General features: G+C 36.1%; 1 protein-coding gene and 1 long non-coding RNA gene across 8 annotated transcripts in view; one reads left to right on the top strand and one right to left on the bottom strand.

Moving 5' to 3' along the window:
* Positions 1-19,665, top strand: part of dock3 (dedicator of cytokinesis 3) — a 204,521-nt gene that overhangs the window by 95,258 nt on the left and 89,598 nt on the right. For 6 of the 7 annotated variants that reach the window (XM_047810266.1, XM_047810265.1, XM_047810263.1 and 3 more), the window contains exon 6: positions 16,529-16,677. In XM_047810266.1, the coding sequence (XP_047666222.1) occupies positions 16,529-16,677 (149 nt within the window). Of the gene's footprint in view, positions 1-1,691; positions 2,084-16,528; positions 16,678-19,665 lie in introns of those variants that run through there. The other variant, XM_047810267.1, reaches the window with a different exon arrangement.
* Positions 12,284-13,513, bottom strand: LOC113656490. Its single transcript, XR_007139970.1, has 2 exons — positions 13,329-13,513; positions 12,284-12,681 (listed from the first exon to the last, which is right to left on the bottom strand). It is a non-coding gene; the product is annotated as an uncharacterized LOC113656490 (long non-coding RNA).

Here is a 19,665-nt window from a genome sequence, read left to right as displayed (position 1 = left end):
AAACTGTTGTCTCTAGAGTATGTTTTAGTTTATACTCACATTGCTCAGTAACAGCTTTGAATTCAGCTATGTATGTGTGTGTGTGTGTATATATATATATATATATATATATATATATATATATATATATATATATATATATATATATATATATATATATATATATATATATATATATATATATATATATATATATATATATATGCCTCTAATAACACATTATGCGTTAACTTTAAAGGATGATGAACTGGGATAATAGTGGGTTATTATATTATATTATATTATATTATATTATATTATATTATATTATATTATATTATACCATGCAGTCTGTGTGGAATTAACAGTGACACTTTTTCTAGCTGTTAACTCTGTAGTCAAGCATGTGATTTATTGATTTACAACAGTATCATCGTTCGTAATCGTCACTTATCCTGGTCAGGGTTGTGGAGCTTATTTTTCGTGGGTGCAGGAGACAGGACTGAATGAGATGCTGGTCAATTGCACACTTATTCACATCTTGGAGCAAATCCAGATTGCAGCATGTATTTCGAAGGTCCACATGGACACAGGGAGAATGTGAGAAACTCAGGAAGCACCTTTCTACACTCTCAATTAAATTATTTCTTCAGTACCTGATTGCAAGTACTCTGAATGTTTTTGACTGGGTCAAGTTCATGTTTTATGGAACGTATTAGTAGCTCGAATCAATGAGAGCTGTTGTATCCTCATGTGTCTAAGAACATGATGTACCTGGATTGTATCCTGAGAAGATTTTAACCACACACACTTACATGGTATCAAATGCCTTTCCAGTTAGGTAGACATCTGACCGATCGCATCCCATTTCCTATTCAACATCCCTCCTTTGCTGTTCTAATGAGCTGGAAGAGAAGTAGGCAGGTTACTACATGTCATGTGAATCGTCTGTCTGCTAATTAAAAGTTTTGCCCTCATGTTTTTTCCATGCTAATGGATGACAAGGGGATTTTATGCTAACTCTTATTTATACTCCAGAGAAGCAGGACAGATTTTGAAGAACATTGGATTTTTTTATCAAGAATTACAATTTGTTTGTATGTTCTTGCATAATCCTCAATAATTTTGACATAATGTTATAAAAAAATACCAATCTAATAAATTACTCTATCTATCTATCTATCTATCTATCTATCTATCTATCTATCTATCTATCTATCTATCTATCTATCTATCTATCTATCTATCTTTTTTTGTATGTTGTTTTTTCATGGACATTTTAACCTACCAGACACGTTTATTTTTACATAATACAGTAAAATATTCTACTTTTATCCTTTTCTTTTTTTAAGAACAGAAGCTTTCTGTATAGCAGGTAATAGTAAGTATTATCATCTTACTTATCAAGTTAAAAAAAAGGAAGTTTTGATGTTACCTCCAGTGTTAAATTCTGTGCCCGTGTCAAACTATGATCAAATGACCTAACGCTTGTTGTGTTTACACCTGAGATATCTTTAACTAATTATCGGAAGGACGAGCAAGACATGGCACAGCTGGCGCTATGTGCCTGGTATCCACTTGGACCAATGGCATCTGTGGTGCTTTTAGTGAGACGGTGCGGGAGGGTGCATGTGTGTGGGCTGCTGAGAGCTTCACACAATGTTAGTTAGGTAACTATAGCACAGAGAACGTAGGGAGGGAGTGATAAAAGAAGAGTTCTGTGAACAGAGAGAGACAGAGAGAGAGAGAGAAAGAGATGAAAGCACAAGACCGGGATGAGCAGCATGCTGTATGAATTGTTTATAAAGTGTTTAGGATAAATGAAAGAGTGAGGTTATTATTTTATAATACGCACCTTAAGAGCGCCGCTTAGGAATCCTTTGCTTGCTTGATTCTGTGGGTGGCTGTGTAAGAGTGTGAGAGAGGGAACATGAGCATTAGAAAGCGAGACTGAGACCAGAAAAAAAGAGAGCTGGTGCACAGAGAGGAAGGGGGCTCAGGCGATTTGACAGGCTATTATTTGCTTCACACGTCACACTCATGTTTACGTCTTCCTATCTGGAGCTGAGGGAGAGCGTGAGAAGAGACGCTTGCTTCTGTAAGGGTAAGTGACTCTGGTTGATTTCTGTGAAACCGATAAAGGTTTGTGCATTCTTGTTCCCTCTGCATTTCTTTTGATGATGCTGAAAGGCCTGGTGGTCAATTTCTCACAGCATATGAACAAATATGTATTCCTGATTGTTTAGGGCCTTCTGTCAATCCAGGGTTGTGACCTCAGTATGAGCTGATGTAATACAGTGATGCTATTTTGATGTTACCGTGGCGATCATCAGGGATGTCCTGCAAGGATTTTAGTGAATTTTTCCGGCATTTGTCTGCAAACTTTCTTCGCAGAGAACTGCGCTTCTGTGAAAGCAGACGCAATCTGTAGTTGGGACAGTGATGAAAGTATGTCTAGAGCTTCTATATGTTGATAAAATGTAAAACTTTTCCACAGAAGCACTTTTGAAGCTTTCCATGGTTTTGTTGTGTATTGTTTGCTATTATGTTTGTGGAAATCTTTTGTGGAGGTGCCAAAGCTGACCTGCAGGGAAGCCGCTCGCTGCAGAATTAGATACCCCGCTGTCGCTTCAGCTCAGCAAGATCTCAGTAGAGATCATCATTCATAGTCATGACACTGTAAAGCCTGTTTTTGCAGAGAGAACCGAACACCAGAAAATAACAAAGTTGTCCTTGGAGGACTGCGTTTAGCGAGAGCTACTTGTCGACTTAAGCAGATCTCTATGGAGCTGTCAGAAGCGCTCGTCATTGTGTAGAGGCTGTTATAATTAGCTGAGACGAATCTAACGGAGCTTTCTCACCTATTATTTCATCTGTGTAATTAAATATTTTATAATTGATGTCAGAAGGCATGAGGGAAGTAAGGTCTTTCATTCAATGGTCACATCTTGCACTTGTGCAGGTAATTTTGGCTCAGGTTTAACTAAAATAAATGCAACAAGGTGATAAATACACCAATTTAAAGTGACAAAAAATCTCAGATATGGAAGCACCTTAAAAGAGAGGCACTAATATTTGAGGTAGGGATGAGTCAGAGTCTAGCCTGGCTACTGGAAATGTACACTGTGTACACAACATCTTGGTGGATTTGATGTAGAAATCACTTTTATTCCTGTGCAAGCAAATCCACATTTTTATGGCATACATATATTTTAGTGTGCTTTTGGAAGAGTAGATTTCTGTTGTGTTTCTGCAGTTTGACCATAATGCTTTTCATCCCTCAATATCCCCTGCATTTCCAAAGTTTCTATACAATGTACATATTTCCTATCAGGATATAAATTTCTGCCTTGTCTGCATATGCTGGGTTTAAGGGGAAAGGTTGGGGTGGGGTGGGGTGTGTGCTTTATTTAAGTAAGAAATAACACAAGATGGGCAGTGCTGTAATAGGAAAGTAATCCACATTGTTGTGGTGTGATGCAATCTGATTATTTTGTTCTTTAAGTATGTTGGTTCACCTTCATCACCGTAACGTCAATTAACGATTAACATTTCAAATGCATAATATTTCAATGTTGTGCTTTTTAGTCATTTATAGTTTATTCATATTATTATTATGAAACAGCCACACAACAAGGTAGATTCGGTTATCACTTACGATAGCAGCTTTATACAGTCGCGCCCACACCACCCTCGTTTTCTCTCTTTGAATGTGTATGACACCTTGTTCGCATTATGAACTATTTGGATGATTTTTTAGTATAGAAATGAAAAAATTTTCATGAAAATATCACCGATGTTACAGTGGGAACTACTATATGAGTTTAGTTGTACAAATGTATGCATTTTATGGTTTATTTATTGAAGGGCATTCCACAATACAGCATTTAAATTTAAAAGACTGGAACATTATTAACGATCAAGACCGATAGGATCTAGTACTTTACAGTCTAGAGCTCACACTATGTTATACATATTGTAAAAAAAAAAATGGAATGTTATAGTAGTAGAGTGATCCAGAGATGACCTACTGTATATGACCTCCTTCTTCTTCAGTTCCCGCCTCTGTGTTGCTTGTTAGTTGATGTCTTTTCTGTTCAAGGACGTTGTTACTGTTGTGCTCGTATACCCAAATACGGATCTGATTAAATATGAACATATTAAAGTAACCGACAGGTTATTTCACGTGGAATCTCCTTAATTGCACCTGATTACATGGGAGCATTTATACACTCACTGACTACTCTAACGAGAACGCCTGTGTCCATGGTCATTATCCAATCAATCATATAGTAGCAGTGCAATGTGATGAAATTTTTCAGAGTTATAAATTTGAAGTTCATCTTAAACAGAATCAGACTTGGAAAAATATGATCTCAGTGTCATTGCCATGAACAGAAATGGAAAGAGAATAAGAATAATTCAGAAACCGTAACGTTATCTGCATGATTTTATACATTTTGCTGCTGCAACGTGATTGGATAATTGCATAAAAGTTCCTATTAAAGTGGCCAGTAAGTGTATCTTTTTACTGCTGTACATCAACTCCCTGACCTTATTCTACCCAGGCATACATTTTAAATGTAATTAAAAATACATAGAAGGCAGAGATATGTGAACGTTGAAATATTTCTATCACTGTAGCTACAACGTTGTAATATGACGGTCGATACATCAGTGTTTAAAATATTACTTTATTCTTTATGCAAGCCTTTCAGACTTGCATTACAAGTATTAGATGTGCATTTGCTCGAAGTGAAGCATTAGCAAAGAAATTAACAAAAACAAGCTTTTAAAAGTGAGATAAATGTAGACCTTTCACCCTGTCATTAACAGCACCTCTCAAGCTTGGCTAGGGAAGAATTCCTTTGTGCTACAGCTAATGTTTTTGACAAATGAATCTTTTAGTGAAAAAATGACCTGTGTACTTTTCCTAACAGCTGGATATAATATCTGAAGTAGTTTTTTTTAACCAAATAAGTCAACAGAAAATGATGTAATGAAAATGAGCTATTGTATTGTATCGTATGAAAATGAACTTTGTATGCCAGAATACACACTAAAGCTAGTTTTCAAAATGTCAAGCAAAAAAAATAATAAATTACATATTATGTTAAAAATAATAAATAATTTTAAGCAAAATGAATTCATTTATGCCCCTGCAATGTTAGCATACTAACAGGCTAATTCATCCTTCTACATTTGTGCTCCATCCATTCTACAAGCTCTCCCCTACGTAGACCGACTCACACCTTTCCACCCACTTATTGTACTAACAGCTGCATGGTTGTTAGTACTAGTGCTAGTGACAAATTTACAATGAAGCAGGTCCAAGAAAAACAGTCTTCTGTGATTTTAGCTTGTTATCATGCTAGTGTCCCCTGTTTCTTGTTCTCTCAGTGTTCCTTTGTGTCCTCATTGTGGGCTGACTCACTCCCTCTCGCTATCTACCCACTCGCTGTGCCAGTGTAGAGGCATTTTGGCCGCCTTCACTAGTGCTGCGGCTCACCTGCCGTAGCCAGTTTTCTCCACAGTAGCTCCACTGCCCACAAATATGTTTGACTGAGCCAGAGCAGTGGGTGGATATAAATAAATAAAAAAAATTATGCCAGGTCTATTATACCAGTGTTATCTGAATGGATTGCTAGCAATAGGTAAAAAAAAAAAAACAGCTAGGTACTCATCGCTTAAATGCATTGCAATGAAAACGGTACAGCTGTCATATAGTGTGTGCTATTCATTTATCAACCCCCTTAAGTAATTGCCTGACAAGATAAAAGTAACTTTTAAAAACTCTTATAAGCCATTTTGCTTCGACTCTCTTTGCTATAAGCCATTTTGCTTTGACTCTCTTTGCTATAAGCCATTTTGCTTCGACTCTCTTTGCTATAAGCCATTTTGCTTTAAACCTCTTTGCTTGAGTTGAAGCAAAAAGTGTTTTACAGGCATCCATTGATTTCTGTCTAATTTTTATTTTGGGCTTCTTTCTTAATGCCAAAAATAATAAAACATTGCATTAATAATAAGTCTGTGTATCATATTACACTATTTAAGAATCAAGGCAAGGGAGTTCCATATACTGCATATACTGTACATATACTGTATATACACTGTACATACTCTCCATATACTGTCCTTTACCTAAGGAAGGGTTGATGTATAGATGCCATTAAAGGAGTATTGATCTTGTTGGTAACTGACAAGGTAAGGTTCATTCATCTCTTCCAGAGTTGGCTTTCCTGGAAGTTGCTGCATCGCACTTGTCATGATTGAAAATCATGGCATTTGTCTTGTGTACTAGAATAACAACACTATTGGTAGAATTTGATGATTGACCTGTGCTAGTAATACTGGCCTTGAGATGTGCCATAAAACCAACTGACCAAAACTATTTTAGTGTTTGGTTAGTTTAGTACTTCATTATGGAGGTTTCTGATTCTAATGTTTGTAGCTGTAACATACTGTACATTTGCAGTTATCTAAGTACTGGAGAAACTAAAGGAAAGTCCATAAATAGGAAATCTATCACTATATTAACAAGTAGTGAGAAATGACATACTACGATGTGGGTGATGTAAATGTGATCAGTCCATACATTTTCTGTACTGCTTATCCTTCACGGTCATAGGGAACCTATTCCAGGGTGCCTGAACAGGCTGCCAGCACATTGTAGGGCACAATTGTACACACACACACACACGCACACACATTCACACATTATGGACAATTTAGAGATGTCAATCAGCCCATGAATGTCTTTGGACTCTGGGAGGAAACCAGAGAACCCTGGGGAAATCCCCAAAGCACAGGAAGAACATGCAGACGTCTCACACATTTTTGTTGTGAGAGATTTTGGTGAGAATCAAATGCCAAACCCCATGAGGTGCAAGGAAAACATGCTAACCACTAAGCCACCAAGCCTCTTACCATTTCTGAGGTAATGATGTCATTCATTACTTGTACGTGGCATATAGATAGTGAGGTTTCTAAAAAGTAACAACATGGTTGATTGCTTTCTTGTTTATTCCCATTGTAGTTATAGGCAATTATCAAGTGCTTGGTTATTCGCCACTATTATCCAGCAATTACTGTACCAGTCGAAGCAGGTCAGGGGTAACACATACTGTAACACGTCCTCTGAGATATCTGTTGAACACCACATTTACAATGTGTGGGTCTACTGTTTTGCACCATAGTGAAAGACCTTTTTTTGCATAGGAAGTTATACGAGGGCTCATGACAAGCCATTGCTGAGCACAAATGGCAGTCTTTGTAAAACTGGAGGCAAAACTGGAGGCATTAGTGGGAATTACACTCCCATTCCCTCGTGCTGGAAAGCAAACTTGCTGACCACTAATTTCTAGAACAAAAAAAGCAAGAGCAACTTCCAGTTGCATTCTAACTTTTGCCCCTGTGGTCTCTTTTGGTGAAAGGCATGCCTACAATTAGGACGCCTACAACTGGAAACTTTGTTAGACATTTTCTGTTGCGTTGAAAATTTACATATCAATATGCCTTTCTTTGCCAAAGCACATTATTCATTGCAATTTCAGCCAGTCACATTTTCAATTAGTGTTCCTGTTTTCTCTATTTGTTCCCTGTACTTTTTATAATTCAGCAAGTTATACTTTATGTTATGCCAGCCTCTGAGTCAGAAAGTCTTACTCAATATTGTTATTGTCTTCCTGTGTATTATGTAGGCTGTAAATTTGGACAATGTTCGTGCTCCCAAGATAAATTCTGTCCCAATAAAAAAAAAATCATCAGTAGCACAGTTTTTTTTTTGTTTTTGTTTTTTCAGATTCTGGACAAATTTTAAAGAATACTTCATGGTCATTGTAGGAAAAGGGGCTAAACCCAAAAATCACTAACAAAACAACAACAGATAAAAGTATGGCTTTAAATTTATGAGTTTCATTCTATATGTGATGGTCCAGGAAGGTTATTTATATATTTATTTATTCCAGATCCTGATATTGTCATAAATTGTAACTCATTTTTGATCATAATAAAATATAATATTGGCACATGTCTAGCCATTGCTCATCATGCCAACCAACCAAACTCGCTTACTTTAGTTGTCTCTAATAATAAAACATGGGATATGCCGTGACTCACGATAGTCACGATCTACATGTGATCTTCCATCTGCGATATTTTCCACCTCTCAGGGTGAACTAATGTACTGCTCTTGTGTGTCTTGAATTTAACTCCCATGTTTTATTGTGTGTAGAAGACTTTTTTAAGAATTAAGAAGGTACTTAAATATGGATTTAACGCCTTGTTGCTAAGTTACTTATGATTAAAATGCCATTTAGTTTCATTAAACTACTTACCACTAGTTTATTTCACCTTAACATGCAAAGCTTTTTAGGTAATTTAAAGGACTTTGATTGATGTACACACATTTAATTTATTGTGCAGTTTGAAGTATTAGATTTTGTAACAGTAGTTTTCCCAGCATTGGAATATTCATTAAGTGACTGAAGCTGCTAATGAATTCACACTGAAAATGATCCCATTCTCAGTTGACAAAACAGAAGTGCTTGTGCTCACTCATCCAACTGGTTGTTTTCTCAGAGCTGACTATAAAATTGCATTTCTGTTTGTTTGTTTTATATCTCTGACTTATTTAGCCTCTTCATTCATCTCTGAATGATTTATGATCCTATATACCGTATGATGTTATAAGAATCGAGTCTTATTCAGCATATATAAGTGTTGAAGCAACCTAGATGGTCAGAAGCAGGAGAGCAAAAGAGTGAGATAAAGTTCAGTGTTATCAGACACAGGAGTTTACAGTATAAATGTGGACACCGTGTGTGTGTGTGTGTGTGTGTGTGTGTGTGTGTGTGTGTGTGTGTGTGTGGGTGTGTGTGTGTGAGTGTGTGTGTGGGAGGAATCTGTTATTAGAAGTCCAGCGATTGTGAATGTGTATGTTGTAGGAAGTGGATAGAGTGTAGTGCAATGTGCAGAATGGAGATTGGGCTTTTATGAGACCTTATAGTACCATTTTAATCATAATGAGAATTAGAAATGGAGAGAAAGATGATAGTTCTCTTAACATCCTCATTCTACATACTTTTTTCATTTACACTGCACCTATGCAGCATTTTCACACAAACTGTACTTACTGTATGCGACTGGGATAATATCATTTGAATAATAATAATAATAATAATAATAATATCTATTGAACCATCATGTTTAAAGAAGCTTAACATGTCATTCGTTTCAATCGAAAACAATAGTACCGTAAACTACGATTATCCTAGCTGATTATCCTGAGAGAAAGCTTTCAGTGTGCCCTTGCTCTCCCATTTTTGCTCAGTGCTGCTTTTCGCTGTCACTTTGGCTGTGCTGATCCAAGCCCTGAAGATATTTGACTGCTGATCTTATCATGAGAACCGCAAGCTCAGAGGTGAAACTGATCTAAAATGTTTACGTGAGTGCAGAGAGCTTTAAAAGCAGGGCAGATTCTGCAGAGGATGAGTGACGGTGTCTGCAGAACAAAGCCTAAATGTGTCTGAAAGATGAAAGGATGTGGTTTGTCAGTGGCTGCCCTTAATGTCTCAATGAGTCTTTTATCAGTGTCCCTTGTTCTATTTAACACCCTGTCCACCGTGGCGTTAAATAGGCCTCCGTCTTCCGAGAATACTAATACACACTGGATAATTTTAATCACATTTATTCATTTGGCAGATGCTTTATCTTGAGCGACTTAGACGCGTTTCCAATTGAAACATAAGCTGGCTTGATATAAGTAGGATTCTCAGCCTGATTTTGCTGTCACGGACACAACAGCACATTGTAAAGGAAAACCTTTGTTCAGGAGTTAAGGTCTTAGAACCCATTAGGTGGTGAGGTCAATGGTAGCGGATTTGGTTCGACTGCAAACAAACACAACCGACATCAATGTTCTGGCAGCGTTCAAAAATTTTGGTTCATGTCTCAGCAAATGCTTATTTAAAACCAGCCACAGGAGAACTGGTCAGCTACACATGGCTTATATCACCACAGATATCCTGCCTATATATTTCAACTAATTCCCTGCCCTAAACATGATTTCCTTGTATGTTTATGGTGTGTATAAGATGTATTCAAGGCTGTACCAGGGGTATTCATTTCAAATATTTGAAGGTCCAGATTAAGCAACTAATATGCCTGAATCATGACATGAGCAATTATTGTATGGCTAAATATATAAGATACATCACATACAAATAGTTATGTTTTGTTCCATATCAGTGCTTCATGTTATCGCTTTTGAGGAGAGTCTTAGATTGTTCAATTCTATTCAATTCAATTTATTTGTTTAGCGCTTTCAAGAATTTATATTGTCTCAAAGCCGATTTACATAAGCATAGAAATTAAATTACTTTACTATAGAAATTAAAGAAGAATAAAAGTATAAATCCATACTGTCCCTTTCTATTTAAGCAATATTTAAATGTTTTCACTGGAACTGTTCAATTCTATTGCATACAAATGTGATTGGTTAAGACACGTGACTCAGAAGCCATGGTGGGTGCAATAATGATTAAGAATCTTGGGTTGCTGAACTTCCATCATTTTATTCATACATATTCCATATCGCTTGGCCCTGAACTAAGACCCACTGTACAGTAAATTTGTAGCGACATCCACATAAGATTGTATCATTCACTTGTGCTATGATGGGACTTAAATTCTAAGCAAAACTTTTAACCAAAAGGTTTTAAATATGAAGTATATACCATATTTTTCCAGTTTATATTGGCCAGATTAATTTTATGGTATTCTTCAAATGTAAATTGAATGCTTCAGGTCTCATTTGAAGGATACCCTATTCATTTTTCCTCTGTTCTGTACAACTAATTTAAATTTTATTTCCCTTATTTTATGGACTTTTTTTATAACACAGAAAGTCATGAAAAGCATTTCATTACATCCCATTTACATTTACGCTCATTTTTATCTTATTTTATAATTCTGAACAATTGAGAGTTGAACTCACAACCTTCCGATCTATAGTCTAACACTTTAGCCACTGAACTACCACATCCCCATTGAGCTACTGTATCTCATTATGAAGAATGTTGCAGAGTGAGTAACATGTGACAGCCTTTAATTCTTTATGAAGTAAAGGAAATTCCTTTATGACCCAACTGTGTGTCTGGGCAGAGCATTGAAAGGACGTCCTTGTGCGTTCTCATTTGTCGGTTGCCAAATCCCTTGTGAATTTTCCAATGTATGCAGAAAATATTGACACAGGCTCCGTGTTGATGGTCTGTACATTTGTACATACATGTTTATATAATCAGGCTGTGGTGTGCATGTGTGTGTTGTGTACATGTGTTTTCTAATACATGTGGTTGGATGGTACATCCAAAAAGGCTTGTTGATACACACACGCAAGGATAAAGGATGAGATTTCAGAGGGAAAAGCAGCAAACACATAGACACAAACATGACAGGCAAGAAGGCAAGACATGTTTAATACTTCTATTGTAATTATGTCATGATTTTTTTTTATATCCTAAACCCCCTCCTGCTCCTGCGAGTTTACAGAAAAATAAGCACCCACGATTTTGCAACGGTCAGCATTTATTTTTAGACCTGAAATGCTTTTTTTAAGTACTTGGCACACCTTCTGTACATCAGCTTTGTTCCCTATTCCATTATGTGCATTGATGTGTGACTAAAATTGCTGGACTGTTTTGATTAAAACTTCAAACAACGTGATACACCACTCCTTTAAATCGGTATGTTTATACACGCCACAGGTAAAAGCTGAATTTGTTCTTATATCGTGTTCCTGCACATAAGAAATTAGCTTATTAGTATAATATTTACTACAAACATTTTCACAGCAAACGGTCTTTAAATGGAATTAAATCTGGACTAGAATATCACATTGAAGTTAACATCCTGATGGAGTCTGAAAAGTGACTCGTATGTTGGTGCTGTTTTCTTTAAAGAACACTTCTTCATTTGTTTTGCATAGTAGATGTATGTAGGACTGCAATAATTACTTATCAATTATTATAATTACTGATTATGCATTATGCAACAAGAATGCATATGTCTCAGTTTCTGTGTAGAATATAATACAATAGTCATTTGGAGGCACCTTGTAGCACTAAGTCTATGTAATAAGTCTGTCTGTGTTTTTGCCCTGTTTCTGTCTGCTGTCTTGCCCTGCTGTTAATTGTTGCCCCTGTAGCGCCTATGGTGTTGATCTTATGGAAGTAACTAAGGGACGCTAACATCTACCTAGGTTCGATGAGAGGTAGGTTGGGCCAATTCACAAGAGAAGCCCCGATTGAGTTGAACAACTGACAATTTTATTGCCTTCTTACAACAGTGAAAATAATTGGTACAACAATGTTGAAACAGAAAAAGAATTAAGAGCTCTTTAAAATAATAGAAAATAAATTCCCCTTAAATGTGCAATTGGTTCCGTAAGTGAATGTGGAATATGGGTCCAAAGTTCGGTGAATGTGTATTTAAGTGAACATTAATTTCCTTGTCCACCAATGCACTTATTGTAACACTACTGTGTGTGAAGAATAATGCCTTAACTGGCACTCTCGACTTAAATCAGGATTCCTCTGGTGACAAATCAACTGGCCACTCCGTTAAAGATCATCTACCAGTCTCGCAGGCTAGGCTCGCCATCTCGGTTCATCCAGACTTTCTAGTACTCAAAAAAAAACCAATCTGCACAAACGGTACAGACAAAAACAATTCAGTTCTTTTTTCCTTTTCTAACATGAGACCTCATTGACTTCTTTTTCTTTTGAAGTGCATGTTAACAATATTTAGGAATACACTTCAATCTATTAATCAAGTTACATCAACTTACAATATTATTATTTGTAATAATATTTCTGGTATTTCTGATTACACATTAATTCTTTTAAACTCCATCATACATTCAAAATTACCCTGTTTAACAAAGGTTTAACATGTAACTAATTTGCATAAGCAATAAGCAAAAAATATGGAATTTAACACAATCATTTACATTAACCATGTACCTTAGATATAATGAACATCTTGCATTCACTCATATTGCATAAATAGCAACTACAAAATAAATGACATTTTTTCATGCTATCCTGAACCATTCTGTTCTACTTACATGCTAGCTGCAGCCTTAGCCACCCCTTAGCATTGTAACACCATGAAGCATAATTAAGTAGATAAATCTTATGTAATTATAAGGGCACATAGTTCGTTTGGATTTTGCTTTACAGAAAACCGCAAATACTCCGACTGGTTTTTAGTTTTAAGGTAATTCTCCAATAACATTTTAGCACACATGAAAAGTTGCATCATACTTAGCAAAATGTGCTTCCACTCACCGGAGTTTCAATTGTTTCTATTTGGAATTTTTCCTGGGTTTTCTGCTTTCTGCTGGTTTTAGGATTTTAGAAAATGTTAATTCAGCTGGTGGTAGAATTTTAGAAGGTTTGTTTTCTGCTGGCATTCACCAGGAGAAGTAGCAAAAAAAAGAGAAAAATGCTGATAACCATAGGCTCTAATCGAGTCAGTCCCCCAGCTCCCCCTATGGTTGGGAGCGGAACTACAATATAGTAGCCCTTATTTCACTATGGGTTACACCCCCACCCACTCATTTGTTACCATGGACACTAATTGCACTCAATCTCTTCACCAGGTGTTTTGTCTTTGTCTCTGATTGTCTCCGCTTTATGATTGGTTCCTGTTTACTATATCTACTCTGTTTGTTCACTTCCCTGCTGTCGGTATGTGGTGTGTTCACGTCCATGGTCCCGGTTTGTTCCGTGTTCACGTCCATGGTCCCGGTTTGTTCCGTGTTCACGTCCATGGTCCCGGTTTGTTCCGTGTTCACGTCCATGGTCCCGGTTTGTTCCGTGTTCACGTCCATGGTCCCGGTTTGTTCCGTGTTCACGTCCATGGTCCCGGTTTGTTCCGTGTTCACGTCCATGGTCCCGGTTTGTTCCGTGTTCTGCCTTGTGTTGCCTGCCTGTTCATCTGGGATTTGGATTAAAACTTTAAACTGCATTTGGATCCTCACTCGCCTTTGTCTCACCGTGTCTCATCATGACAGTCTAATACCATTGAGACAGATTCAGAGAATACATGGAAAAACAGAATTATTTCAGAAATAAGAAAAGAAGAAGAATCATCATTATAAACCTTAAACAAAATCTTTAAAGGATTGGGGGTTCTTTGCCCATTGTTTATGCAGTTTGGATGTTCTCCTTATGCCTTAGGGGTTTCCTCTGAATATACAGATTTCCTTTCTAAAGTCCAAAGACATGCACTGTAGGCTGATTGACACATACAGTATAGTGTGTAAATGGGTGAGTGAGTGTATGTGCGATTGTAACCAGCGATGGGTTGATGACACATTCAGGGTGTCCCCCTCCTTGTGCCCCAGGTTCCTCACAACCTTGTGCAGGATAAGTGGTACAGAAAATGGATGGATGGAGAATATTGTCTTTTAACAATGGAATCATTGTTGATGCTTGAGCTTGGAGTTAAATATACTAAACACTTCATTTCATAACTTTAGCTTTATAGTTAACTATTTGCAGCCATTTTATAGTTTAACTCATTTTTTTTTTAACCAATACACAGTTTCATTAATTGACTTGACAGACATTTTTAATGAGTATAAACAAATCAATTCTTTTATGGCCGTAAATCTGATATTAAATGAGTAATGACACTGTTGGCTTTCAATGTGAGGCACTATTCCCTCTGTTGGGAGAATTGTACGAGGAATTTTAATGATTGAAGACCTTCAGGTTTTAGAGGCTTATGAACAAACATTTGGGGTAGCTCAGAGAGCAGAAATGGGTTTGATAATACACATTGATGATTCTTTTTTTTTTTACTTTTCTAATATTTTGTCCCTAGAAGGTTAGGTAAAACAGAAGTACTTCTAAACCACTAGAAATTCTTAAAGCTCTGAGTGTCTACTTTCATATAAGCTATTAAACACCAATCTAGTGTCATGCAATGATATTCAACGGACACGGCAAAACAGGTGAGTTTTACATTTTCAGCCTCTGGTTAAAAGAGCCAGCTGGTTAATTTTAGCCTGTTTATTCTGGACTTGTAAAAATTATTGGTGATAAACATCTATGTGACTTAGTTCATTTAAGATAAAAATAATTGTATTTAAAAAAGATTAGTCTTATTGGTGTTTTTTTTTGGAATAATTTCCATTTTCGGCTATTAAGATATTCATTTTTGAAACCTTAGATCTAGTGACTGTCCACATTAGATTTGCATCGATCGCTGACATGTAAGTACTGCAGTAGAATTGAAACACCACTGTAGCTCTCTTTATTACTCTGAACGTGTACATTTACACATAAAGAAAGCTCGGGTTACACAATGGCACTCTTGATTCGGTTTAATCACCTTGGCCTGAAGAAATATCTTTCTTACATCACATTTCCATCTGTGTAATTCAGTTAAAGGCACTCTTGAATATTCACTGGTTGGATATTGGTTTTAAATCACTTCAGTCATCTTTAATTATCATCAAGGTGACGTCTGGTATCCATTGAAATACTTCTGTTCCGTACAGAGCCATATAATATGGTTAGATTTTACACAGAAATCGATTAAAATGTAGGACTGAATGTTCTTTGTAAACTTTTTAGCATTAACCTGCTAATTATGATGAGAAAATGAGGAATGGATACCAGACAATGTGCAGTATATGCTGTATGAGGTACAATTTGTATCCCACTGATACTACAATTAAAATATAAGTAAATATTAAAGATATTTTAAACATAGAAAATGTGTCTTTGACACCATGTGCATATTTCAGGTAAATAAAAGCTTAGTAAAAGCTCCACAGTACTTTAAAACCTCATTTCATTTGCCTGTACAAGCCCTCTCAAACTACACATGTGTTTTGTGTTATCTACCATGTCATGGTTGTTTCTGTGTTGTACTGTAAGGTTATTGAGAAGCTCATCCCACCATGGACCCTTGCAGTGAAGTAATATGTCCTGTCATTGTGACAGAACTGGGAATTTGTTTGTTCTGAGGTCTGGAAGGCAGCAGAGGCCTGTATTTTCTGCTCTGCTGTCACTGTTATAGCATGTCACATGACTGATTTTGCCAATTTGGATGCTCTGTTGCCTCACATCGACATTTGCAACCAACGTGTAACAGTTTGATCCTTCAGACAGTTCAACAGCTGTGGAGAGCAAAGTATAGAACAAATGTGCAGCTGCAGGAGATTTTTAAAAAAATCCTATTAAAATTTTCAAAATCAATTTATTGCAAGTGCACGTTCTCCCTGTATCCACATGTTTCTTCAGGGTTCTTTAGTTTATTCCCACCTTTTCAGCAGTAAACTGGCTACTCTAGAATTGCATCTATAGTGAGAATGTGAATGTGTATGATGATGGTTCCCAAACTTAGCCTGGTGTACCATTCGCTAATTAGAATGAATGAATGAACTGTTGCAAATAACAATGCTTTTTATAAACTTCAGATTTCATGAATTCTCACCCATATTTCATCCATGTTCTGCTTCTTTCCACTACAGAAACATAAAGTGGACCTCTTCTATAAGCTGCGTCACGTGATGAACGAGCTGATCGATCTTCGGCGGCAGATTCTATCTGGTCACCTGACCCAGGATCAGGTTCGCGAGGTCAAGCGCCACGTCACCATACGCCTCGACTGGGGCAATGAGTAAGTGTGCATACAGTAAATTTAAAATGTATGCAGTTCTCTAATCAAAGCTTTAAATTCCTATTCTGAAATAATATGCAATTGCACATTGATGTTTTATAGGTTAATGACTGAACATTTTATGATTCACCTCCCCTACTGTATTTTGTAAGGTTGATTTACATTTGCTGGAGATCGTTTGCCCTGTTTAACAGTGATCTTAATTAAGTATTGGAGCTTTGTGTGCATTAGTCATGGTGATATGTTGAACATAGCTAATGAAAGAGAAAACAATTTGCTCTGTAGCAAGGAGCCAATTCAGCAGAGTTATTGCCTCACATATCCTGGGCAAACAATGGAGGCTTTCTGTTTTATTAAGAGGCCAACTGTTTTAGATATTTGGCTTCACTTACCTTCAATCGATAACATTAACAATATTAATTTAACAATTCCAACGGCAAAGAACTGAGAAGAGAGGCTTATAGGACCTTTATAATTAAAATAAACTCAATTAAAATAACTTTCAGGCGAATTGACAGCACTTCATTGTGCCATTGAAACTTCAAGGAATCCTCAGTGTTCTTTTTATTTGCCATTTTAACCACTATTTCTGTAGAAGTATTGCGCTAAAATACCACTGATAATAATTTCAACAAGGCTTTCCACAAGAACTTAATAGAAATACTGAATGGAGGGCAAAAGGACACATGAAGCCTAAAACTAACTATATATTAAAAGCCACTGAATTTTTAATCGTGGATTTAAAGAACCGCTGGATTTTTAGAATTGAAATATATTACTTTGAAAACCACACTTTTTAAAAACTGTCCTTGAAATTAAAAGTGGTTGATTTTATTGTTTATCAAATTTGACATCTTAAAAAAAATAGACATTAGCATTAAGTAATTAGCAATAATTTACAATATTGACATTTCAGGATGGAGGTTTTCAGCAGACTGGCAAGCTGTATTTTGTTATTTATTACCTTAAAGAAAGAAAAAAGTAACTGGTGAGAAACTGACAAGTAATAATAGGAACTAATTAGTTTCACAATAAAAAAAACAACAACACATTAATTGGAAAATATTCAACTTCATGGTGGTAAAGGTAACCTGCAAAGAATGAGAACATCATTAAGTTATCTACACATTTCTTCTCTTAAACTCCAATTGTCACAAAATGTTTTGGATATTGAAGTCAGGTTTGAATAGGCTTTAACTTTTTAAATCAAGTGTAATGTAATTCAATGTCCTGACTATGCATGAGGTGAAGCTATGTGAGTTTACTCATGTTTTTTAATGGAACAGGTAAACTTTTGTTTCTAAGATTAACCATCTTGAAATATCTTACAGAGAAACTTTGTCACTTTGGGTTGCATCTTTAACAGCCTTGTGTTAATCGTCACATTATGAAAAAAAAAATTGTATTTGTTCTACTTCTCATTAAAAAAAACAATGCATGTTTATTAGTACTGCTGTATATCAGTATATCCTGAAAATGCCATAAACACTGGCTCTGCACCTTTAATGAGCCAGAAGCTATCACAAGTCTAGCTTTTTGTCCTCAGCAGCATGCAGCTTATATTCTAGCAATATTATGTGACAGTCCTTATGATCGTACAGTCAACAAATGTGAGTTAGCAGTGTGCAGGATCAGCTGGAATACTGTAATTGGACTACCAAGCCCATTTCAAGGAAAAATACATTTAAAAAAAGCTGAATTTGTGACATGTAACACTGTTAACAGCTTGGAGTGGATTATTTTGTACCTTTTTGTGAAGGAACAATAGAAGTTTTCTTTCTAGCTCTTCATTCTTCATTTCACACACCTAATGTAACCCTATAGTTTGTGTACTGGGGCTAATTTATTTATCCCCACATTGCTCAGGCATCCATAACATGTCATCTACAGAAAGTACATGTAAACGATAATAGCTGGTGTAATAAACCTGACTAATAGTAATAAACATATAAACAAGGCAGATTTTTTTTTTTAATCACTGAGATTTCAGCATTCCTCAGGAGGAAGTCCAGGGACCAGAAACAAACAGTGTTTAATCAAAGTACACGTTATAAAAATGAACCAAAAAAACCAAGCCTTTTTCTTCACTGTACTTGCTCTAGCTTTGTAAAAAAAATAAATAAGTGCTACATGATTATAGACCTCATGAGTAATGTAGTCTCACACATCTCTGTGTGTTAAAGCCCGTGTTTTTTAGAGGTAAGGAGGCAGAAACAAGAGGCTAAAAGTCAATAAAGTGCTGTATTATAAGGAAGACAGTTAGTACACTAGGTGAGTTGTTATTGAGAATTAGGAATAACTCATTGGGAATGAGTTATTCATTCCCAGTAAAGCTCTGGTTCTGTTTTATGGGTATGCATGTTCTTCTCCCTGGTCATGGTGTATAATTGCAGCTTGATTTGCTATAGTAATTAGCAGATCCTATCCATGCATGTACAGACACACTGATGCTGTGACCCTAGATGTTCACCCTGCTGCTGATCTGCATGCATAAAAGGAATATATGCTTTTTTCCATCATGGCAAGTATTTACATGGAGGTTTAATTTTTCCTTACTGTAAGGTAGTTAATTAGGGCTGATAATGAATTAAAAAGCTAGTGAGCATATATGTAGAATAAAGTGACCAACGTAGTCATTTTATTAATGACCTAATGTAAATACTTTGTCAAATTATGCAATGTAAATAGCTAATAGAATTGGAAATGCAGTAATAGTTTAATGAAACACTGATTGAATGATTAATTATTGCTAGAGTGCTAATTAGAGCTAAAATTATAAACAGTACAAACCGATAAATATTTGAAAGGTCTAGTGCAGCTAAGATTTCTCACATTAAGTTAAGAGTGATAAGTTGATCATGATTGGTCGATTTGAGACCATTCAGTGACCAGGATTTTTATTTCAAATTATGGAGAAACATCTTTTTATTGGTTTACAGAAAAAAGAACATGTTATATCAAAGCCAGTGGCTGCATAGTGATTTAACA

This window comes from Tachysurus fulvidraco, chromosome 2 (assembly GCF_022655615.1).
Source record: "Tachysurus fulvidraco isolate hzauxx_2018 chromosome 2, HZAU_PFXX_2.0, whole genome shotgun sequence".
Classification (NCBI taxonomy): domain Eukaryota; kingdom Metazoa; phylum Chordata; class Actinopteri; order Siluriformes; family Bagridae; genus Tachysurus; species Tachysurus fulvidraco.
This window is presented reverse-complemented; position numbering and strand designations above follow the sequence as displayed.